Here is a 25,301-nt window from a genome sequence, read left to right as displayed (position 1 = left end):
GCTAACTCTTATTTTTTCCTCTTCTTCTCTTCCAGGACACACACTGAAGCACAAACTTGTCTGTCTGTCTGTCTGTCTGAGTGACTGACTGTGTCTGACTGTCTGACTGTCTGTCTGTCTGAGTGAAGGGACTGTCCAGTCACCTCCATCTGTCAGTTGCTTCTACATTCATCACCATGGTAGGTAACCAAGACAACCCTCCAATGATAACATACAGGACAGTAGAACATTCATAACTACACCATGCTCATGACTCATTAGGATGTCAAGATAGCTTTTTGACTGCCCCCAGCATAGATTCGTTTTTCCTATGATGACTGGTGGATAGATGATTCACTTACTTAGACAAATGTATTTGTTGTAAGTGGCTTTAGATCAAGGCGTCTGCTAAATGTCTAAAATAAAAATGTGAGTGAGTAGATGAACCTGACCATTCTGCAGCCATACAGGCATGTGTGTGTGATGCATAAGGTGCAAGTCTTCCCACATGACGACCTAGTTACTGAGTCCTACTGCAGTAGGCCTGAGGAAAGGTTTGAATAAGGAATGTAGTAGAGAACTCCACCTCCCAGCAGCCCTTGTGGCAGCAGTAGTCTGACCTGTAGTCTGACCTGTAGTCTGACCTGTCATGACCATCTGGAGTTTCTATTGATCTGCTCATTTCATCATTTCATCATTCTGTTACCCCCCTCCACCCCCCCACCCCCACCCCCACCCCTCCAGAGGGCAGGTGTATGACATCGCAGGGCGATGGCCAGCGAGCCCCTCGAAGGTTTCCATGAGGTCAATCTGGCCTCCCCCACAACCCCTGACCTCCACGGCCTGGCGGAAACAAGGCCCCCCAGCGCCCTGTACCGCACCCCCTCCCTGGGCGCCTCCCCCCGCCCCCCCTCGCTGGGTGCCTCCCCCCGCCCCGCCAACGCCCTGCGGGCCGACCAGCTGCCCACCCAGCCCGTCTACTCCGCCCCTCCCCGTCAAGACGAGCCACACAATGGCAGGTGAGAGACCACACACACACACACACACACACACACACACTGCACACACACACCACACACACCCTCTCACACACACTGTGGTCCGCTATTGGCTAGAGTTCTCACTGGGGCAGGGTTAGCTGGTCTGCTATTGGCTTGAAAGAACGAATCGCTGTCACATCTGTTGCCATGGTTCCCTCCCTGCAGTGTCCTGGGGCTGGAGCCCCTCCCCCGCCTGGAGGTGGAGCCTGGCGAGGGGGTGTTCCAGGGCGGGGAGGAGGGGGAGGAGTCTGTTGGTGTGAGTGACAGCTTGTCTCGACTGAGGACTCCCTCTGAGGGGCTGAGGGAGGAGCTGGCCAAGGCACACAGGGTAAGAATGTGTGTGTGTGTGTGTGTGTGTGTGTGTGTGTGTGTGTGTGTGTGAGTGTGTGTGTGGTTGTCTTTGGGTGTGGTGTGGGTGGATGTGTGTGGGTCTGTGTGTGTGGGTGGGTGCATGTGTGTGTGTGGGTGGGTGTGGGTGGCTGGGTGTGTGTGTGTGTGTGTGTGTGTTTGGTTGGGTGTGGGTGAGTGGGTGAGTGGGTGTGTGTGTGTCTGGGTTAATTCCCAGGTTTGAGTCTCTGTTGAGATTGTTAAACCAGCGGCAGGAGGCAGGTTCAGGACGTCATGACAACCTTCAACCCTCAGCCACGCCCCCAACCCTCAGCCACACCCCCAACCTTCAGCCACACCCCCAACCCTCAGCCACACCCCCAACCCTCAGCCATACCCTCAGTCACACCCACAACCCTCAGCCACACCCCCAACCTTCAGCCACACCCCCAACCCTCAGCCACACCCCCAACCCTCAGCCACACCCCCAACCCTCAGCCACACCCCCAACCCTCAGCCACACCTCCAACCCTCAGCCACACCTCCAACCCTCAGCCACACCCACAACCCTCAGCCACACCCACAACCCTCAGCCACATCCCCAACCCTCAGCCACACCCCCAACCCTCAGCCATACCCTCAGTCACACCCACAACCCTCAGCCATATCCTCAGTCACACCCACAACCCTCAGCCACACCCCCAACCCTCAGCCACACCCCCCAACCCTCAGCCACACCTCCAACCCTCAGCCACACCCACAACCCTCAGCCACACCCACAACCCTCAGCTATGCCCCCAACCCTCAGCCACGCCCCCAACCCTCAGCCACACCCACAACCCTCAGCTATGCCCCCAACCCTCAGCCACGCCCCCAACCCTCAGCCACACCCACAATTGTCCCCTTGAAGTCTTTCCTGTCGATCAACAAAGTAGAAATGCACCTGTAGAGACCCACTGTTGAGAGAGAGAGAGAGAGAGAGAGAGAGAGAGAAAGAAAGAAAGACAGAGACAGAGAGAGAGAGGGTGGAGATAAGTGGTAATCTCTGCTGAGTGAGTCTAAAGCGGGGTACACACATAAGGATTTTCAAAATCTTAACAATTTTTTAATCTGAGACAGACCCCACACATGAAGAAAAAAAATATTGGATTGAACAGCCTTGATCGTATTGTGTGTGGTGTGCGCCGATTTCCCCATTTCAGCACCCCACAGACATAAAGATTATCGTTACGACAGACTCCAGACTCTCTAGAGCAGACCTGGGCATTGTACGGCCCGCGGGCCAAATACGTCCCGCCGGATGATTCTGACCGCCCGCGAAAGATTACATGATAATAAAAAATAAAATAAAAATTTATATATAATATTTTCTAATGGGTGGACTAAAACCGCATTGCTTTTATTTTGAAGCCCATTTATTCTCACAGTGCACGCAATCGTGCACGTGAAATGCGTGTGATTGACAACCTGTCTTCCTTCCGTGTCACCCCTGAACTCAGTGGCGGGCGGTGCATTTCACACCTAGGCCTTCAGTGATGTCCTACCTGAATTATTCCACCTCTTAATACCATCATTATGACGCCATGGCTCTAGAAACTATACATTTAGACAGAAACGCAGTATAACCGGGCGTTGCCATTGTTATTATAGCGGCACCTTGTCTGGGTGTATTCAATTCATTGCATGAAAACGAAAGCGTCAGTTATTTCCCGAACTTTTCGGTCTGTCGATCTCGATAGGAGAACCGTTTCGAGGTTCCATTTAAGGATGGTTATCTTCCTCGTGTTCATACGGTCACGGGGGTGTGTCGTTTTCCATGGTAGCAGCCCGGGAAGTGGTTAGAAGATCGCATTGAAGCCCCACTTACTCACACAACTGAGCCAGGCAACACAACACACATATCTCTATGGACCCCAGGGTCGCTCCGTATGTCTACATCTCTTGCAGAAAACATTAAATCCTTTGTACTCACCAAAACAACTGATTATTTGAACACAAAATCCATCCTCCTTTCTTTCCTCAAGAAGACTTCAATGACTCTGTTGTACAGTTGATCAGTTCCACCAATAAGTCCTTTTACATGGATATCGTCGCTAACGTCGGGGTTCGGCTTGTAGAACAACACCTTCCATCTACACAAATTAGCGAGATCAAGTTTCAGTGTGTTAGCTCCGCCTCCCAATAGTTTGTATCCAATCAAAAGACGTGAAGGGGCTGATCAGGTGCTCCGCCATCCAGAAGGCCCCTTCGTCGGATTTGCTTGGATTTGCTGCCAACTCGAGATCTGACCACGGCACGCCACAGCTCTTTTCTCGCTCACTTTAAATTACAATCTGTACTCGCGCCACTGTTGAATCTGCAGGCGGGCAGATTTCTTGGTACCCTGGCAACACATTATGGCTGAATTTGATTGGATAAAAGCTAAAGGCCAGCCCTCCAAATGTCTGGAAGCAGCGCAACCAAGAGGAAAGCTATGAAATGAAGAGAATAGACTACGGGAATAATTTAATACATATTTGTAGAAAAAAAATATAAAAATTAAATGTATATTCTGATGATGTTTAGGCCAGCAGAGAAGGCCTTGCTGGCCCTGACGGCACACCACTGCCTGAACTGCCTACCTTCCTTGTCACCCCTGAAAAATGCGAAAATGTCGGCTCATGCCAAAAAGAGGAAAGTGGATGCCGAACGCAGAACTTTCAAACATGGACTACTAATTTTTTCGCGCCACTTAAAGTAGGGTGTTAGGTCACGTGACAGAATGTGGACGCTAGGAATACTTCTACAAAAATAACATGCTACTACAATATCAAATGCACTTTTGTGGCATTTCTATGACAATATATTGTTACATTTCAACATAAAAATATACCTCTATGTGTTTTTTAAAGTGTTGTATTATTTTGTCAATGTCCGTTTTAATAATCATAAGTTATGAGATCATGTTTACAGCGACAGACCCGTAGAACGCTCGGTTTCGTGAGATTTCACTTTTTAATGCTCCCCGCAAAACCTAGTGTGGCCAAATATCTTTCTTTCGCAAACTGCAGTAATAAAAACTGGACTGGAGTCAAGTGAGTTTTCCTTGGCAAGACTCATCCCGACCTCCACAAGTGTGTTGTGAAAGCAGACAACGAATATTGACTGAAATACAAGGTAAGAACCATTTCACTTCGATATTATGACATTTCTTACAGATATGTATTCACAACATAGCTAGTTAGAAACTGCAAGTTCTAAGCTAAATGTTGATATACAGGTTGTTGGTGGTTGATCCAGATCCGTGATGCGATCCGGGTTTTCTTTTATGGTGACAGCCACCGCAGCCTGAAACAGCAGCGGGCTTTCAGTGGAGCAACGCGGCAGCAGCTGGTGTACAGATTTTTTACCTTTGCCTGCTTGTGGCTCTGTCAGTATGTGAAGCGCATTGAGTCACATCTTGTGAGAAATGAGCTATATAAATAAAACTTGATTTGATTTGATACAATGTCTGGAATCTAATTTCTTTCATTTGACATTGGTTTAGTCATAATATAAAACAATGTCTATAGTACATCTAAGGGCTAAGCCTATTGAGTGTTAGCTGTCCTTTGATCATATATCATCTTTGATTATAACTCATTGTTTATTAAATAAATAAATAAATAGTTAGCCTACATGAAAATGGGCTTTTCATAACTCAGCATGGTCACAATACTGATTCGCCTATTATAGAAATAGTTTTCATAATATGGATTTTAAATCACAATTATCACAATCACATATTACTAAAAACCATGTTCAACACAAAGGGAGCAATGTTACTTATACTATAATAGTATACTATAATAAGTTAACACTTTATTTTAAGTGATTGGGGTATATGGAGCTGTTAAAACGGTTTTTAATCAAGATTTTCCCACAGATCTGCGTAAATTAACATGTACATTTGCATATTATTCATTTAATTAGCATACTATTTTCATATTTATTTATTTTAAATGTCATGCATAGTAGTTTCTATCATCCCTGAAAATGTCATTACAGTGTGACCAACCTATCTTAAGCTATGAAGTAAAGTATGTAAAATATAGTGATAAAAAGGTCCATTTGGTGCCATTCCGGAAGACAGGTGTCCATTGTTAGGTGCGCGACCTTTTTGACCCTGTCTCGGTTCACAAAATGGGTTGTATCTCAGCAACCGTATGTCCTATCTTCATAAAACAAAGTGCTCTGTGCTTCTGAGAGTATGCTCTAGAACAATGTATATCAATTGTACCAGCAAAAGCAATCTTTAAAATTAGTACCTAACACCCTACTAAAGCTTACGGAGGAGCTGGCAGCAATCCGGCCAATGAAAGGAACCACAACGGGGAGTGATCTGTTCACCGAGGTAAACGCATGCATGGACAAACTGGGACTCGAATGGGACAGACTGGCAGGTGTCACTACGGATGGATGTCCGAATTTGACAGGGAAACATTTTGGGCTTTTGAAAAGAATGCAAGATAAAGTGAGGTGAACTCAACGCAGAGCAGAAATTGCTGTATACATTGTATTATTCATCAGCAAGCGTTGTGCAAGTCAGTGCTAAAACTTAGCCATGTGGTTGATGTTGTTACTACAACAGTTAATTTCATCAGAGCGCGAGCATTAAATCACAGGCAGTTTGTTTCACTATTGGAGGAGCAAGAGAGCGAACATGGTAATGTCAGGTACCGGACAGCCGTCAGATGGCTCAGCCTGAGCAAAGTGCTAAAAAGGTTTTGGGACACTTTATCCTTTTCTTTTTTTCTGCACAGTAAAAAAAAAAAGAACTGAAGAACACTAAAATGTGGAAATATAACAAGTGAAATGGAACACTTTTGGGATTTTTTTTTTTTTTTGCACAGTTCTGAAAACATTCAATGTTTAATATAGGCATGTAAAGTCAAAAAGGCTACAAAACTGGGACACTTTTCTTTACACAGTTCAGTGACATGTCTTGTTTATTTATAATACTTGGCTACAAAGATGATGTGATGTCTTTAGAAAGCAAAAAAAAAATCCTTGTTTAGTACATGAAACTCAAAATGCCCTTTGTTATTAATGTGACTGAAAATTAGTCAAATGTTTCACATTTTGTTTATCATTTTGGAAATTCTATTTGAATAAATGATATTTTTGAAAGCTAACCTCACCTTTTAATTGCAAAATAATAACATACACTCTTACCAGCGGTCAAAACAATGCCATTTACTGCTTTTTATATAGAAATAAAATGTATATTATGCATAATTGAGTTCGGAATTTTGGCCCGGCCCTCCAAAATATTTTCAGTTGCTCATTTGGCCCCCTGGGAAAAATAATTGCCAGAGCAGGGGTCACCAACTACATTTGTCCAAGGGCCAGAATTTTTCGAAGCTTACACTGTGGGGGCCGAACTTATTTTTATGTATTCTATTTAGGCATAATTAGCATATTATTGTTTAATATCTTCACTTTCTTACAAAATGTATGTTATTGATTTATTATCAGTGTTAACAGACTCCTGACACCTATACTGCAGCCAGCCACCAGGGGGCGATCAAGATATTTTGGCTTCACTTCATTGTAATCATTTTCAGTTATCAATCAAGCAAAATGTCACTCTCAAACAACCTGAAGCGTAAAATTGATGTGGAAAAACGCAGCTTTAATGAGGAATGGACTGACAAGTACGCATTCATCTGCCAACATTTAGTAACGCAAAACCTGTATGCCTCATCTGCACCGAAGCTATTGAAAAACGATACAATCTTCGCCGTTACAATTATACAAGGCATGCAGCTTTCAGAGAATCATACCCTGAGAAGTCATACCCTGAGACCCGTCACAGAAAAATAGACTTAAAAGCAACTTAAAAGCTGGATATGGACATGCCAGTGGAATTATTAGCAGAACGTTATCTGAACGAGAGGGCAGCTAGTGCATCTCTCCCGGCTGTCTGGGTTCTACAATCATAACAAGCCATTTACATCATTCATGTTTTGACTGAGAAGTTATTTGTTATTTAAGTCACTATAATGTGCATGTGAAAAAGGAGCCTATAACACGAAATGTTAAACAAGAGCATGTGGGGGAAAAAAAACGAAATGTTAAATGAGAGCTATGAGTGTGTCCCCATTCTTGCATGCGAATAGGCGCTACGTCTGCCGAATTCCATTTAAAAGACGGGAATTAGTTTCAGCTTTGCTACTACTATTTAGATGCAAGGTTGCAGCTTTGTGAATGAGTTAGGTCTGAATCGTCCTGCATTGGAAGAACTATATATGCTATGGCCGCGTTCGTAAATTCGCTCTGAGAGAATCAGAGCGTCCACGTGACTGCCTCTAGTCCAATCAAATTACTTGGTTCCATGACGACGTTGAATCCAGTGTGCGCTCCGACGAATTTACGAACGCGCCCTATATATTCTAAACGGTATTTCCCTCCTCACATTTTCTGAATTCATTAATATTTTAAAAAACATAAATATTCCACGGGCCCGATGGGAAGCTTTGGTGGGCCGCATTCGGCCCGCGGGCCGCCTGTTGCTGACCCATGCTCTAGAGTCTCGTTCCCCAAGCCAGAAATCTCGCGTGAACCCATCCTTTTAATATTGCCTTTAAATTACAAAATAATTAAATTAAGATGATATAATGAGTAAAGCACTTTGAGCTGCAACGTTTGCAGGAAAAGCGCTATACAAATAAAGTTCTTCTTCTTCTTATTATTATCTAATGTAGTAAGTACCCTGACTGACCTGTACGAGGCAACCATGTGCGACAGGGCAAATAAAGTGCAAATAAAGTGCAGAAGAAGTCAGCTCGCTTCTTGATTGGCTACATTCCATTCCCCGTCACAATCGGACTCGCAAGCAGGGTTGCCTGATGGGATTGACATTTTCCACCCTAACCACAGTCTAAAACCGCTAATTCCACCCAAAAAAACAGAGTCCATCTGGCAACCCTAGGATTTTTGGTCGTAAGTATTGAACACATTTGACATTTACGATTGCCGGCCACGACCATTCTCCGAGCAGATTGTCTGGAGAGATTGACTCTTAACACACCTCACACCACAGGATAATGTTATAGGAAAATCTTTAGAGCCATCCGATAATCGGGCGTTTTCTGTCTTTGGTCGGAAGGGGGAAAATCGGGCCAAAATCGGCCAGATAATCTTTATGTGTGTACCCGGCTTAAGCAGGTCAGACAAGACTGCCCACCCACACACACACCCCTCCCAAGGTTGTAGAACCAACACTCCCCCACCCCCCCTGCAGCCAGGTCCATACTCCAGACACCAACAAGATTTAGTTGGTCTCTTCCCTGTTGTTGGGTCAGGGTTAGGGTCACGGTCAGGGGTTAGAGCCCTCCATACACACTGAGCCTCCCTCCCTCCCCCCCCCCCCCTCCCTCCCTCCCTCCCCCCCTCCCTCCCTCCCTCCCTCCCTCCCTCCCTCCCTCCCCACACCGAGCCATCCTGTACCACCATTTATTGATTTATCTCCATTCTACATTCTTCAGTAAAACGAACGAGGCCTTTATTATTTCATTTATTTCCTTTGTTTTATATTTTGTTGTCACATTATGATTTAGTTCATTGTTTTTGCTGTGTGTTGTTTGTTGTGTTGGTTTGGTTCCGTCTCTTAAGGAGCTTAAGTTAAAAGACGAGGAGTGTGACAGGCTGTCTAGGGTGAGGGACCAGCTGGGGAGGGAGCTGGAGGAGCTAACGGCTAGCCTGTTTGAGGTTGGTCCTTCCTCCGTGACCTTTGACCTTTGACCTATCGCCTGTGACCTACGACCCCCCCCTCCCCCCCAGAGACTGGGACACACAGACCCCCTGTCTCTCTCTCTGTCTGTCTGTCTGTCTGTCTGTCAACCAGAGCTGAGATACCCCTCTACTGGATATACAGCCAGGCTGCACCCCAACATCCACACTAGCATGCTACACTAACATACTAAACTAGCATACTACACTAACATACTACACTAACATACTACACTACTACACTAGCATGCTACACTAACATACTACACTACTACTACACTAGCATACTACACTAGCATACTACACTACTACACTAGCATGCTACACTAACATACTACACTACTACTACACTAGCATACTACACTAGCTGTTGTGAAGGCCCACAGTTTAGTGCCAGTTTAGTTTCCCCAAACCAGCCCTATTTTTGCCCCTAGTATTTCCTTTGTTATTTTCTATACAATTATATACGTTTGTGAAGTGTATGTATTATTCTTGTAATGTTTTATGCATATGTTTGATGACGTAGTATCCGGGGTGTGTCTGTGACCCGGATGCTACGTTCGGTGGTGGTATATAAGAGACGGAAGGGCGGAGTCAGTGAGTGTGTGGTGAGCAGCAGAACGAGAGAGAAGCAGTACGAGAGAGAATAACGAGAAGCCGATCCAAGATGGCGGATTCAGCAGCGCGCACCCCGTGCAGCAACTGAAGACGCCAGGAAAGCGATCATCGAGTGTACCACGGTAGCCCGTTTTAGTTGTGTTCAACGTTGGACCAAGCGGGACGCCAGCTGGACATTAATCGTCGCCTCCACGAGCGAACACAGACTCCAGCGGAGCTTCTACGCGGACCACTTCATCGACGCACAGGCCGTTCAACCAGGCCTCAACGCGCACCACGCCACTGGACTATAAGCCTGTTCAGGCCAGAGACTATCAGTGAGTGATTGAGAGTGTGTGTGTGGCCGGCCGGGTGGGAATGTATATATGGGGATGTATACAACCGTCGTGTAATAAATGTGTTGTTCATCTGTAATACCGTGTGTTAGTTGTTTGTAGCTTCAATGCTAATGCTAGTTGTTTGTAGCTTCAATGCTAATGCTAGTTGTTTGTAGCGCTAATGCTAATGCTAGTTGTTTGTAGCGCTAATGCTAATGCTAGTTGTTTGAAGGCTAATGCTAATGCTAGTTCCCTTGCTAATGCTAACGACATTAACTGCCAGTCTAACGGTTTGCTGTCGCCCCCTGCCTGTATCCTCCTATACTGCCTATTTAGCTCCCTTAGTTAGATAACCAGCCCCTTCCTAAAGTATACAGTCCTTTTCAGCTACTCCCTGGTTACAATTGGTCCTTCGAGCCGGATAGGTAGTGTAGTGATAGCATGGCTGAGCGCAGCCAACCAGACCAGACAGTTACCCCCCTTTCTCCGCCCCCTGAGCCAGAGCCACGACCACAGAGAGTCCCGCGGTTGCCTCCGAGGTTACAGGAGTATGAGCTTGAGCTCGAAAGCTCACTGAGTGGTAGCGAGGAGCGCACTCCACGGGATACAGTGGTCGGAGAGGCCGAGGTGTCCGCCGGCGAGCGGGTGGCTAGCACTGAGACAGCCCTCAAAGAGCACCAGCCTGAGGATGAGATGGCAGAACCGCAGGGTTTTGCCGTGGAAACGGAAGAACAGGAAGGAGAGGCCCGGTCCGACAGCGCCTGCGGGCGGAAGAGGGAGGGCCTCAGCCTTAACGATCTGCCTCCCAGTACGGCGCGCTCGAGACCTAGCTCCTGCCGCTCAGTGGCTTCCTACCGGTCCAGGGCTTCCGTGGGCAGTTCTGCCTCTGGGGCGGATAGCCTGCACTCCAGAGGGAGTGGTGCCGCGCTGTCCGAATATATGCGCCAACAGGCCGAGATGGCGTTAGAGCGGGAGCGCCAACAGGCCGAGACGGCGTTAGAGCGGGAACGACTCCAGTTCGAGCGTGAACGCCTCCAGCGCCAGGAGGCGCTAGAACGCGAACGCCTCCAGATGAACGGAGCGGAACGCGCGGCGGAGAGACAGCGCCAGGAGGCGCTAGAACGTGAACGCGGCGGAGAGACAGCGCCAGGAGGCGCTAGAACGTGAATGCCTCCAGCGCCAGGAGGCGCTAGAACGGGAACGCTTCCAGATGGAGCGCGACCGCCTCCAGACGGAGAGGCAGATGAACGGAGCGGAACGTGCGGCGGAGAGACAGCGCCAGGAGGCGTTAGAGAGGGAACGCATCCAGTACGAGCGCGAGCGCCTCCAGATGGAGGGGGCGGAACGCGCGGCGGAGAGGCAGATGGCGAGAGAGCAACTGCACGCAGAGAAGATGGAGGAAATGATGCAGACCATGCGCGACGTGTGCATCAGCAGAACTCCGTCGGCCTGTAGCTCCAGAGTATCATCCGCACGGCCCTCTCGAGTGCCATCTCCTGAACCCCCCGCCGATGGCTCCATGACCCCCGCCAGGACTGTCCAACTACAGGCCCAGCTGACCACCTGGAAGGAAGAGGACCAGGGACCCGACCGCTACGCGGCCCAGAGGGAGCCAGCGTCGCTGCCCGGGAGGGGAGTCATCCCCCAAGAGCGTAGCACACCCCTAGGTCCTCCAGTGCACCAAAATGCATGCAGGCCGGACACCCAGACCGTCACTCCAGCACCGATGATCCACTACAGGATGTTCCCCCAGGTGGAGGGACCCAAGTTCCCCTTCTTCAAGGACGAGGACAGGAGCCAGTATGTGGAGCTACGCATCTGCCTAGACACGCTCTTGGACAACTCCTGCTCAGAGTCCTACAAATATGCGATTCTCCTTCAGCATGTGAGGAACCCCAGAGCCCACAACATGGTACTGGCCCATGCCTCCGCACCGACACCTTACACCAGAGCGCTCGCTGACTTGGATGCCCGCTACGGTCGTCCCTGGAACCACGCCCTTGCTGAACTGCAAGCCCTCGAACAGCAGGCCCCCATCAAGGATGACCGGGCGCTGGATGACTTCGCGCTCCGCGTGCACACCTTGGTTGGGATGCTGAAGACGCAGGGCCCAGCTGGCGCCAGCGAGATCAACAGCACCTCCAACGTAGAGCGGCTGCTCCGCAAGATCCCACGCTTCCGGCAGGAGAGGTTCCGGCGACAGCAGCGCGTTCGTAACCCCGAGAAGTTGGGTCTGAGCATGGCTGCCTTCGCGGAGTTCCTACTGGAGGAAGTGCATGACACCAACGTAGACGCCATGGGTTACGCTGAGCCGAAGAAGGAGAGGGAGAAGGGAGACCGCTGGGACGGGCCGAGCTCGAACAGAGGACGCCCAGTAGGAGTGCTGCACACGGAGGAGGAGCCTCGGAGAGAGAGGACCACCCGACCTGAGGGAAAGGATTCCTCTCAACCCCCTCCAAAGGGACGGAGAGGTCCACCGCCATGTCCGTACTGCACCAGCGAGCACTGGCTCAATGAGTGCAGTGACTTCAACAACCTGAGTACCGAGGCCAAGCAGAGGTGGCTCGAGAAGAACCAGAGGTGCTGGAACTGTGGGCGCGACCATCTGGCGAAGAACTGCACCTTGAGGAGGAAGTGCAACCGCTGTGAGGAGGTCCACCTCCACATCCTACACGAGGTCTCCCTCGCCAGGTCCACGGAGGGCAACAGAAGCCCTAGGTCCGGTCGCGCACCGGAAGAGGAAACCCCTGTCTACTACCTAGACTCGCCACAGAGCAGCGGCTCCAAGGTTCTACTGAAGGTGGTGAAGGTCCGACTTCACCACAACAACGCTGTGTACGACACGTACGCCGTTCTAGACGACGGGTCGGAACGGACCATCCTTCTCCAGGGGGCAGTGCGCCAGTTGGGGCTCCAAGGGACTGCGGAGAAGCTGACTCTGCGCACGATACGTCGCGACCTTAAAGAGGTCACCGGGGCGAGAATCAACTTCTCTATCTCCCCGGCGGGGCGGCCGTCGGATAGACATCGGCTTCAGAATGTCTTCACCGCCGACCAGCTAGCGCTCTCCCGCTACGACTACCCCCTGGAGAGGTTACGCGCAAGATATCCCCACCTACGGGGAGTAGACCTACATCCGATAGAAGGAGCGGAGCCAACCCTTCTCATCGGCTCGGACAACGCTGACCTGATCGTGTCGCTCCGTCCTCCGCTGAGAGGACCACGAGGCTGCCCGATGGCTGTTAAGACTGCGCTTGGGTGGGCCCTCCAAGGCGCTACCGAGTGGAGAGAGAGGGACGGGAGAGCTACGTCATCCCTCCATGTCCGAACCGAAGAAGCAAACCAACCAACCGGACCGCCTGGAGTGGAATCTATTGCTGCCAGTGCACCTGGAACAGTTAGTACCACAAATGGTTCACCACAGGATGACCAACCGAGGAAGAAGTCTCTGTGGACAGAGCATAAGTCTCTGGATGGGAAGCCTTACTACTACAACTCCCAGACTAAGGAGTCCCGGTGGTGGCGCTACCGTGCCATGGCGGCAACAGCTGTTGCCGAGGAACACCTGCAGGTGGCCATGCACCCTCACGTGGCCGAGGTCAGCATTGACGCACCCGTCAACTCCGTCGAGTACACGTCAGCCATGAAAGTCTCAGCCAGTATTGTAGACGCCTCCAAGGAGGAAAGGCCGAAGTTGGCGAAGAAGAGAGTAAAGTGGAACCCAGAAGAGGAGGCCAAGCAGGCCTTCAAAGAGCTTCTGGAGGAGGATGGTGGTTCATCCGACGCGTCATGGGAGCAAACCATGAGAATGATCATCAACGACCCACGCTACAGCGCCCTGCCCAAGCTGAGTGAGAAGAAGCAAGTGTTTAAGGCCTACCAGGCTAAGAAGGAGAAGGAACAAGCCAAGCAGCTCAGGAAGAGGAACTGTGAGGCGCTGACGAGCATTCTGGACAACATGGCCAACGTCACCTACTGCACCACCTGGTCCGAGGCCCAGCAGTACCTGCTGGACGACCCCTCCTTCGCTGAGTACGAGGCGCTGGAGAACATGAACCAGGAAGACGCTCTGCTCTGCTTCGAGGAGCACATCCGCGCCCTGGAGAAGGAGGAGAAGCAGACGATTCTGCTGAGGGAGAGAGACAAGATGTCCGAAGGTGCCGTGGTACTGGTGAGGGACCAGTCCCTTCCGCGCGCCGCCTGGCAGACAGGCAGAGTGGTCGACACTATCACCTCCTACTTCGCGCTGCTGGAGCGGCCTAGCCAGTGTGCCTTCTTAGTTGACTGAAACCGAGGGTTTCATGGGGCGGCTGTTGTGAAGGCCCACAGTTTAGTGCCAGTTTAGTTTCCCCAAACCAGCCCTATTTTTGCCCCTAGTATTTCCTTTGTTATTTTCTATACAATTATATACGTTTGTGAAGTGTATGTATTATTCTTGTAATGTTTTATGCATATGTTTGATGACGTAGTATCCGGGGTGTGTCTGTGACCCGGATGCTACGTTCGGTGGTGGTATATAAGAGACGGAAGGGCGGAGTCAGTGAGTGTGTGGTGAGCAGCAGAACGAGAGAGAAGCAGTACGAGAGAGAATAACGAGAAGCCGATCCAAGATGGCGGATTCAGCAGCGCGCACCCCGTGCAGCAACTGAAGACGCCAGGAAAGCGATCATCGAGTGTACCACGGTAGCCCGTTTTAGTTGTGTTCAACGTTGGACCAAGCGGGACGCCAGCTGGACATTAATCGTCGCCTCCACGAGCGAACACAGACTCCAGCGGAGCTTCTACGCGGACCACTTCATCGACGCACAGGCCGTTCAACCAGGCCTCAACGCGCACCACGCCACTGGACTATAAGCCTGTTCAGGCCAGAGACTATCAGTGAGTGATTGAGAGTGTGTGTGTGGCCGGCCGGGTGGGAATGTATATATGGGGATGTATACAACCGTCGTGTAATAAATGTGTTGTTCATCTGTAATACCGTGTGTTAGTTGTTTGTAGCTTCAATGCTAATGCTAGTTGTTTGTAGCTTCAATGCTAATGCTAGTTGTTTGTAGCGCTAATGCTAATGCTAGTTGTTTGTAGCGCTAATGCTAATGCTAGTTGTTTGAAGGCTAATGCTAATGCTAGTTCCCTTGCTAATGCTAACGACATTAACTGCCAGTCTAACGGTTTGCTGTCGCCCCCTGCCTGTATCCTCCTATACTGCCTATTTAGCTCCCTTAGTTAGATAACCAGCCCCTTCCTAAAGTATACAGTCCTTTTCAGCTACTCCCTGGTTACACTAGCATACTACACTACTACACTACTACACTAACATGTGGCGGTCAGATGAGGGAGTGGCTGAATGAGGCCGTGGCTGGATGTCCTCCGGGTGGAGGGCTTCTCTCCTCCTTCTCTTCTCTTCCTTTAACGTCTTCCCTCCTTCTCTCTCTCTCCTCTCCTGTGTGGTGGAGCTGCTAATATGCTCCTCTCTGGATGCCCGCTTGTTGTGTGGGTGTGTGGGTGTGTGTGTGTGTGGTGGGGGCACTTCTGTGTGTGTCTGTGTGTATGTGTGTGTGTGTGTGTGTCTGTGTGTGTGTGTGTGTGTGTGTGTTTAATCTCTGCTGCCCCCTACAGGAGGCTCATAAGATGGTGCGGGAGGCCAATGTGAAGCAGGCGACCGCCGAGAAGCAACTGAAGGAGGCCCTTGGCAAGGTACACACACACAGACACACACAGACACACACACACACACACACCGGGCGGCCATGGCTCAGGAGGTAGAGCCAGCGTCTAAAGATCGCAAGGTTGGCGGTTCGGTGGTTCGATCCCCCCCAGCTGGCCAAATGTCGAGGTGTCCTTGGGCAAGACACTGAACCCCAAATTGCTCCCAATGAGCGGGCCGGCACCTTGCATGGTAGCTTTCCGGCGTTTCCGCCATTGGTGTGTGAATGTGTGTGTGAATGAGTGAATGAGAGGCCGTTGTAAAGTGCTTTGGAATAAGGCGCTATAAGTGCAGTCATTTCCATTTGCATTTTTGGCATTTAGCAGACGCCTTATTCCAAAGCGACTTACAATCAATACATTTGACTAAGCAAGTGGATCATCTGGATCATGAAGCTAAGAATCTAGGTGTGATTATAGATTCTGACTTAAGCTTTGAGCCTCACATCAAATCTATCACTAGAAATGCTTTTTATCATCTACGGAATATTGCAAAAGTTAGAAATGTTCTCCGCCAAGCTGATGCAGAAGTGTTAATGCATGCTTTTGTTATTACACGTTTGGACTATTGTAACAGTCTCCTTTCTGGTCTTCCGAAGAAAGCTATTGGCCAGCTGCAATTAGTCCAAAATGCAGCAGCGAGAATTTTAACCAAAACAAGCAGACAAGCTCATATAACTCCTATTTTAGAAACTCTACACTGGCTTCCTGTTAAGTTCAGAATAGATTTCAAGATCCTTCTGCTTGTTTATAAAGCTCTCACTGGCATAGCACCAGAATATTTGAAAGGCCTTTTGCTAGCATATCAGCCCAATAGAGCTCTCAGGTCTTCTGACGCTGGTTTTCTCTGTGTACCACATGTACAAAAGAAGAGATTTGGTGAGGCTGCATTCTCATTTTATGCACCCAAATTGTGGAATGCACTGCCAGTTTACATTAGGGATGCAACCTCAGCAAATATGTTCAAGTCAAGACTAAAAACCCATCTTTTTGCCTTTAAATGACTAAATAATTAAATTAAGATGATAAAAACCCAACCTTTTAATATTGCATTTAAGTTACAAAATAATTTAATTAAGATTATATAATGATTAAAGCACTTTGAGCTGCAACATTTGCAGGAAAAGCGCTATACAAATAAAGTTATTATTATTATTATTATTATTATTATCATCGATTCACCAGTTGTAGCAGGAGTAATCTAGCTCAGGCCAGGGGCCATTGGCAGTCGTGATAGAAGAAAAAATAAAGTATATACGTATTTTTTTTAAAACATTTTTATATAGACACTGGAGAAACAGTACAAGGGGGAAGTAGAAATCTTAGGAGACACAGTGCTGGGGGGTAGGTCTTCAGTCTCCGACGGAAGATGGGTAGTGTCTCCTCAGTTCTGACAACCGTGGGAAGCTCATTCCACCAGCGGGGAGCCAGTGTAGTGAAGAGAGCGGGGTGCCAGTCAGTGTAGTGAAGCGGGGAGCCAGTGTCCATTTACCATTTACCCACACTGCTTCTCCCCCCCAGATTGACGTGCTGCAGGCGGAGGTGTCGGCGCTGAAGACCCTGGTGCTGTCGTCGTCGCCCCCCTCGCCCTGCGGGGAGCTGCCCGCCCCGGGGGGGTCCCGGCCCTTTAAGAAGGGCCACGGCCGCAACAAGAGCACCAGCAGTGCCACACTGGGCGGCCCCCAGGAGCTCAGCCTCACCCTGCCCATCGTACGGGACTGCAGAGAGGTACCCTCCATGACCTCTGACCCCTGACATCTAACCCCTGACCTCTGACCTCTCCTAACACCTGTAGAGAGGTACCACCCCTGACCTCTCTCTCTCTCTCTCTCTCTCTCTTCCCCTCCATCTCTCACCACCTATTATCTCTCCCCCCTCTCTGTGTGTGTGTGTGTGTGTGTGTGTGTGTGTGTGTGTGTGTGTGTGTGTGTGTGTGTGTGTGTGTGTGTGTGTGTGTGTGTGTGTGTGTGTGTGTGTGTGTGTGTGTGCGTGCGTGCGTGCGTGCGTGCGTGCGTGCGTGCGTGCGCGTGCGTGCATGTGTGAGAGAGAGACTAACAGGGTGTGTTCTCCCAGGTGGACAGTCTGCTGTTTGGAGAGTTTAAGGTGTGGAAGGAGGAGCCCACCCTGGAGCCCACCTGTCCCTTCCTGGAGAGAGTCTACAGAGAGGACATCTTCCCCTGCCTCACCTTCTCCAAGAGCGAGGTAATACTACTATAATACCACCTTAATACTACCCCAATACTCCTGTAATACTACTATAATACCACCTTAATACTACCCCAATACTCCTGTAATACTACTATAATACCACCTTAATACTACCCCAATACTCCTGTAATACTACTATAATACCACCTTAATACTACCCCAATACTACTATAATACCACCTTAATACTACCTTAATACTCCTGTAATACTACTATAATACCACCTTAATACTACCTTAATACTCCTGTAATACTACTATAATACCACCTTAATACTACCTTAATACTCCTGTAATACTACTATAATACCACCTTAATGCTACCTTAATACTCCTGTAATACTACCTTAATACCACCTTAATATTACCCCCTTACTCTTCTAATACTACCCCCATACTACCATAATATTATCCTAACCCTTAATACTACCCCCATATTACCTTAATACTACAGTAATACTACCATAACCCTTAATACTACATGAATACTTCCGTAATACTACCCTAACCCTACTACAGTAATAATACCCTAACACTTAATACTACTTTAATACTACCCTAACCCTTAATGCTACCTTAATACTACCATAATACTACCCTAACCCTTAACACTACCTTAATACTAGGTACAAAATAATACAAAATAATTGCATTATTATTATTATTATTATTATTATTGTTGTTACCTTCATCTGTATGCTCTGTACTCTCCTACACTGCCCCCCTGTGGCAGCATGCTGCTACTGCTGCTGATCTCCAGCTCTGGATAAACAAAAATAAATACATTTCATTGTATTTATTATTATTATAAATTATTAAAAAATAATATATATATATATATATACTGTATGTATATAATGTAATAATTCAAGCAGTCAAATCAACGTCAGTAATGTAATGACCTGAGCAGAGTAGCAGTGACTACATCAGGGGGGTATTCCATCAAGGTCGCTAAAGGAAAATCCAGGCTTATTTTGTTAAATTTTGCACAATTTTAAAAAATCCAAAATAAGCTTGGACGATTAGCAACGTTGATGGAATACCCCCCGGTTCTGTCTCTGTGGGTACAGCCTTTTCTCTGTGACCTCTGACCTCTGACCCCTGACCTGTCTCTAGCTGGGGTCAGCCATCTTGGAGGCAGTGGAGCTGAACACCCTGAGCGTGGAGCCGGTGGGCTTCCAGCCCCTCCCCGTGGTCAAGGCCTCCGCTGTGGAGTGTGGAGGGCCCAAGTGAGAAACACACACACACACACACATAGCAAACACACACACACTCGCACACACACACGCCTCTCTGATCCAGGATGTGAAGGAGGTCTAACATAACAGAATACAGCCTGACCAATCCCCACTCACCACTGTCACTCTCCTCTGGGATAGGTCGGTTATTAGATGACAGGCCTATCTAAGGACTACATCTTCATTCTGATGCACAGACATCTCTCTCTCTCTGTCTCTCCTAGTCTCTGCCTCTGTCCCCCCCCCCTCTCCGCCCTTCCTCTCTCTCTCTTCCCCCTCTCTCTCTCTCTGTCTCTGCTAGTCTCTGCCTCTCTCTCCCCCTCCTTTCCCCCCTTTCTCTCTCTCTCCCCTCTCTCTCTCTGTCTCTCCTTGTCTCTGCCTCTCTCTCTCTCCCCTCCCCCCTTTCTCTCTCTCCTTTCTCTCTCTCCTTTCACCCATCTCTCCTAGTCTCTGCCTCCCTCTCTCTCTCTCTATCCCTCTCTTCTTCACCTCCATGCTTGTCTTCTCTCTGTTGGTGTATTTGCTTGGCTGCCGTCTTTCTCCTCATTTCTCCATCACTTTGTTTTTCTTTTCTTTTCTTTCTTTCTGTTGTTCACACCCGTCTGGACGCCCCCTAGTGGCAGAAGGGCTGAGGTAGTCACGTAAGTCCTCACAATTCTCCCTTGCTCTCTCTCTTCCCCCCTTCCTTGCCCCTCCCTCCATCCCTCCCTCCATCTCTTCCATCTCTGTGGTCTGTCCATCCTCCGGCCTCGCAGTGTGGTGTGCTAGGCTAACGTTAGCGTTAGAGGCATGATGCTGGGCTTAGAGGGTGTGCGTGTGTGCGTGCGTGCGTGCGTGCGTGCGTGCGTGCGTGCGTGCGTGCGTGTGTGTGTGTGTGTGTGTGTGTGTAGGAGAGAGAGAAGCATTGGCAGTATCTGAACTGACTATGTGTTTGTTAGTGAATCAGAGTCCTCCCCTCCAGATGAGTTTACAGTTGATGAATCCTAATCCTAGATAGAACCTTGGCTCCTGTAGGAAGGTTGTTGGCCTAGTCACCCCCCTCCTAACCTCCCTCCTCCTCTGCCTTTCTCATCTCCCTCTCTCATCTCTCTCTCATCTCTCTCCCTCCCTCAGGAAGTGTGCCCTCAGTGGTCAGACCAAGACCTGCAAGCACAGGATCAAGTTTGGAGACTCCAGCAGTTATTACTACGTCTCTCCTTACTGTCGTTACAGGGTAATAACCAGTTATTACCATGTCTCTTTACTGCTGTTACAGGATAATAACCAGTTATTACTGCATCTCTTTACTGTGGTTAGAGGGTAGTGGATAGTGAGTTGGACTGGTGATCGTAAGGTTGTGAGTTCAAATCCTGCCTGAAACACCACCACCACTAGTGTGCCCTTGAGTAAGGCACTTAGCCCTCAGTTACTCCAGGGGGAATGTCCCTGTAATCTTTAATTGTAACTCGCTTCAGATTAAAAGCGTCTGCTAAATAGCAAATTCTAAATTCATAAGCAGTTACGGGACCTTCCATATACAACCTCAGTGTATTTGCCAGTCTATGTTGAATATTGAACTATTCTCCCCCCCCCCCCCAGATTACATCAGTGTGTAACTTCTTCACCTATATCCGCTACATCCACCAAGGACTGGTCAAACAGGATGGTGAGTTACCGTGGTTACTGCCCACTGGCTCTCAATGTTACTGTGGTTACTAAGCACTACTCGACTATGTCACACAGACAGACACACACACACACACACACACACACACACACACACACACACACACACTCATCCTGAGTCCCTGTCCTTCTGCAGCTGAGCAGACGTTCTGGGAGGTGATGCTCCTGAGGAAGGAGATGTCATTCGCTAAGCTGGGCTTCTACAAGGAGGAGCTGTGACCAATGGGGTCGAGAGGGAGGCGTGGCCTCCATCCCTGACCCTAGACACGCCCCCCCGGACCGACAGGAGAGCTCTCCTCCAATCATGTCAGCCGTCTCTCAGAGGGACTGCCCCCCCTCCTCCTCCACCCCCCCATCCAAAACTCTCCTTCATATCATGTGAGTGTGTGTGTGCTTGAGAGTGTGTGTGTGTGTGTGTGTGAGAGAGCTTGTGTGTGTGCGTGTGCGTGCGTGTGTTTGTGTGTATGCGCATGCGTGTGTTCGTGTGTGTGTTTGTGGCACCGGAGCTGTGTGTGTCCACCCTCATCCTGACTAAACACAGGACTGGAGTGGTTCAGCTGTGGTTCTCATGAGTCTTGACTGTGCTGTTAAAAGGCTGAGTCAGCTCTCTGGTCCGGAACACACACCGCTCAGAAGGTTCTAGAAGGATCAACACTCACCACACCGCTTGTTCTGTTCCTGCTTCCTGTGGTACCCCAGGACTTTGATGAAGAATCTGTACATTTTTGAGTTTTACAAACACATCAACTCTCTCTCTTTTTCTCTCTCTCTCTCTCTCTGTCTCTCTCTCTCTCTCTTTCTCTCTTTGTGTGTAGTCCCAGCCCTCCACCCTGTAGGTAGTATGTTGCTGTTTATTTGTGTGTGTGTGTGTGTGTGTGTGTGTGTCTGTGTCTGTGTGTGTGTGTGTGTGTGTGTGTGTGTGTGTGTGTGTGTGTGTGTGTGTGTGTGTGTGTGTGTGTGTGTGTGGGTGGTTAAGTATGTGCTGTATATGTGTGTGTGTGTGTGTGTGTGTGTGTTAATATTTATCTCTACACTCCAGACCCATGCAACTCCCTCACTTTATTTGAGTGCCTTTCTGGAACTGAATAATAAATTGTATACCTCTGGAACCGCTGTGGGTGTGTCCTCTCTCTCTTTTCTGTCTGCCTGTCTGTCTGTCTGTCTGAATGTATGTATGTCTGTATGTCTGGTTGATTGATCAATTGATTGATTGTCTGTCTGTCTCAAGGTGTTATTCTAGATAGACTATTGGGGTATTTTCCTCCTGTAACTGTAGTGGAAACAGCCTGATCACACACACACACACACACACATACAAAGGAGAGTGTGTTTCTGTTCGCACAGGTGATTAGTAATGAGGGAGATGGCTGTGGCTCTGTGTGTTAATGATACAGCAGAGATAAAACGCACATACACACATATATATATCCACACACACACACACTCTCTCTCTCTCTCTCTTTGTTAATGACACAACAGAGATAAGCCAGGACTTCCCTGTTTCCATTGTGAGAACTCATCTGGTCATAAGTCTCTGTTTTATGGCCCTGCACAAGGACACCTGACACACGTGCACATGTACACGCACCTACCCACATACACACTCACGCACCCACCCACACACACACACACACACACACACACAGGTGCGCCTGCGCAGGGTATGTCACCTTTCAGACCGAGGAGCAAAGTCCACAGGACACAGCAGGGAGTCGTACCACGGATATCATACGTCGTATTGTTTATTAAAAACCTCTGGGATTATTGTGATCAGAATCCAGGCTTGGGGTTGTTCTTGAGTTCTGAATCCAGGTTTGGGGTTGTTCTTGAGATCTGAATCTAGGCTTGGGGTTGTTCTTGAGTTCTGAATCCAGGCTTGGGATTAGGGACTCCAGTCCAGAGGGGGTGAGGGTCAGGGCTCCGAACCGCGGTACAAATGGATTATACCTGACTGACCACGCTGACGATTGGTGACCTAACCGCCAGATTCCTGGCTGGGGAGCAGGTGGGCTTCACACACACACACCTTCACACACACACACACACACACACACACACACACACACACACACACACACACCTCCAGGCTTGCTTGTCACTTTAATGTAAGACCTCTTCATCCCCTCTACCTCCTGTACACTTTCTCTACTGGAAAATATTCTTCCTTCTAGCATTATGACTGGCAATGGCCCCTGGCTCGAGCATAGATTACTTTTTTCTTGACTGATGGATAGATGATTCATCGCTTTGGATAAAGTCGTCTGCTAAATGCCAACAATGTCATGTAAATGTTACTTTAATGTTTATAATAAGAATAATAATGCATTTATTTTGTATAGCACTTTTCTCAGTACTCAAAAACACTATTTCATAGAGAGAACAAGAGTAGATAGATATATCAAAAGTAAAACAAAGACACAGTTCGTAAAAACAAAAACAAAAACAGTTAAAGATTAAAAGCAAGTTTAAAAAGCAGGTTTTGAGGGATGGTTGAAGGAGGAGAAGGGAGGGTGCTGGAGTCTTTGATGTGGTCCCCCCAGGTCTATGGTCCCTCAGGTCCCCCCAGGTCTATGGTCCCTCAGGTCCCCCCAGGTCTATGGTCCCTCAGGTCCCCCCAGGTCTATGGTCACTCAGGTCTATTGTCCCCTAGGTTCCCCCAGGTCTATGGTCCCCTAGGTTCCCCCAGGTCTATGGTCCCCTAGGTTACCCCAGGTCTATGGTCCCCTAGGTTACCCCAGGTCTATGGTCCCCTAGGTTACCCCAGGTCTATGGTCCCCCAGATCTATGGTCCCCCAGGTCTATGGTTCCCCAGGTTCCCCCAGGTCTATGGTCCCCTAGGTTCCCCCAGGTCTATGGTCCCCTAGGTTACCCCAGGTCTATGGTCCCCCAGATCTATGGTCCCCCAGGTCTATGGTCCTCCAGGTTCCCCCAGGTCTATGGTCCCCCAGATCTATGGTCCCCCAGGTCTATGGTCCTCCAGGTTCCCCCAGGTCTATGGTCCCCTAGGTTACCCCAGGTCTATGGTCCCCCAGATCTATGGTCCCCCAGGTCTATGGTCCTCCAGGTTCCCCCAGGTCTATGGTCCCCTAGGTTACCCCAGGTCTATGGTCCCCCAGATCTATGGTCCCCCAGGTCTATGGTCCTCCAGGTTCCCCCAGATCTATGGTCCCCCAGGTCTATGGTTCCCCAGGTTCCCCCAGGTCTATGGTTCCCCAGGTCCCCCCAGGTCTATGGTCCCCCAGGTCCCCCCAGGTCTATGGTCCCCCCAGGTCTATGGTCCCCCAGATCTATGGTCCCCCAGATCTATGGTCCCCCAGGTCTATGGTCCCCCAGGTCTATGGTCCCTCAGGTTCCCCCAGGTCTATGGTCCCTCAGGTCTATGGTCCCTCAGGTCTATGGTCCCCCAGGTCTATGGTCCCCCAGCTCTATGGTCCCCCAGCTCTATGGTCCCCCAAGTCTATGGTCCCCCAGCTCTATGGTCCCCCCAGCTCTATGGTCCCCCAGGTCTATGGTCCCCCAGGTCTATGGTCCCCCAGGTCTATGGTCTCCCAGGTCTATGGTCCCACAAGTCTATGGTCCCACAAGTCTATGGTCCCCCAGGTCTATGGTCCCCCCAGGTCTATGGTCCCCCAGACATATGGTCCCCTAGGTTCCCCCAGGTCTATGGTCCCCCAGGTCTATGGTCCCCCCAGGTCTATGGTCCCCCAGACATATGGTCCCCTAGGTTCCCCCAGGTCTATGGTCCCCCAGGTCTATGGTCCCCCAGGTCTATGGTTCCCCAGGTCTATGGTCCCCCCAGGTCTATGGTCCCCCAGGTCTATGGTCCCCCCAGGTCTATGGTCCCCCAGGTCTATGGTCCCCCAGGTCTATGGTCCCCCAGGTCTATGGTTCCCCAGGTCTATGGTTCCCCAGGTCTATGGTCCCCCAGGTCTATGGTTCCCCAGGTCTATGGTCCCCCCAGGTCTATGGTCCCCCAGGTCTATGGTCCCCCAGGTCTATGGTCCCCCCAGGTCTATGGTCCCCCAGGTCTATGGTCCCCCAGGTCTATGGTCCCCCAGGTCTATGGTTCCCCCAGATCCGCTGTTCAGTCCTGGTGACGGTGTCTACTCCTCCTAAATTAATCGCCTGTGAAATCAATACGGCAGAATAATGTCCTCGTATGTACCTCGTGCCCTGTCTGCACCGTTTTTAATTACCTGAGCCTCTCATCTAGAAGAAAAAGCAATTACACAATATGCAGATAAGCTGTGAACAGGCTGACAAGACAATAATCATAACGATGATTCATTCTGTTTATTATTATTATTATGCCCACAACTCACACCAGCACATAGCTGTTAGGCTACAAGGGAGGCTGGGGGGTAGAAATCGGAGGACGGTCTCATTGTAATGCATGGAATGAAATGAGGACTGGTATCAAGCATTACAATGAGCCCGTCGTCCGATTTCTACCTC

General features: G+C 49.2%; 1 protein-coding gene across 2 annotated transcripts; it reads left to right on the top strand.

Moving 5' to 3' along the window:
• Nucleotides 1-750: 750 nt before the first annotated feature.
• Nucleotides 751-21,065, top strand: rab3ip (RAB3A interacting protein (rabin3); the record flags this gene model as incomplete). Of its 2 annotated transcripts, XM_080537771.1 has the most annotated exons (10): nt 751-998; nt 1,185-1,347; nt 8,982-9,077; nt 15,650-15,727; nt 17,258-17,464; nt 17,810-17,938; nt 19,060-19,172; nt 20,295-20,394; nt 20,760-20,826; nt 20,983-21,065. In XM_080537771.1, 10 exons carry the CDS (start codon nt 751-753, stop codon nt 21,063-21,065), a joined length of 1,284 nt encoding a protein of 427 aa, XP_080393897.1. The 2 variants fall into 2 exon arrangements, with proteins under 2 accessions (XP_080393897.1, XP_080393898.1); XM_080537772.1 differs by lacking the exons at nt 751-998; nt 8,982-9,077 and having other exon boundaries at nt 1,330-1,347.
• Nucleotides 21,066-25,301: the final 4,236 nt, after the last annotated feature.

Source organism: Nansenia antarctica (genome assembly GCF_963989245.1).
Source record: "Nansenia antarctica genome assembly, chromosome: 8".
Taxonomy (NCBI): Eukaryota; Metazoa; Chordata; class Actinopteri; order Argentiniformes; family Microstomatidae; genus Nansenia; species Nansenia antarctica.
The sequence above is the reverse complement of the archived record's forward strand: the minus strand, read 5'-3'. Positions and strand labels throughout refer to the sequence as shown.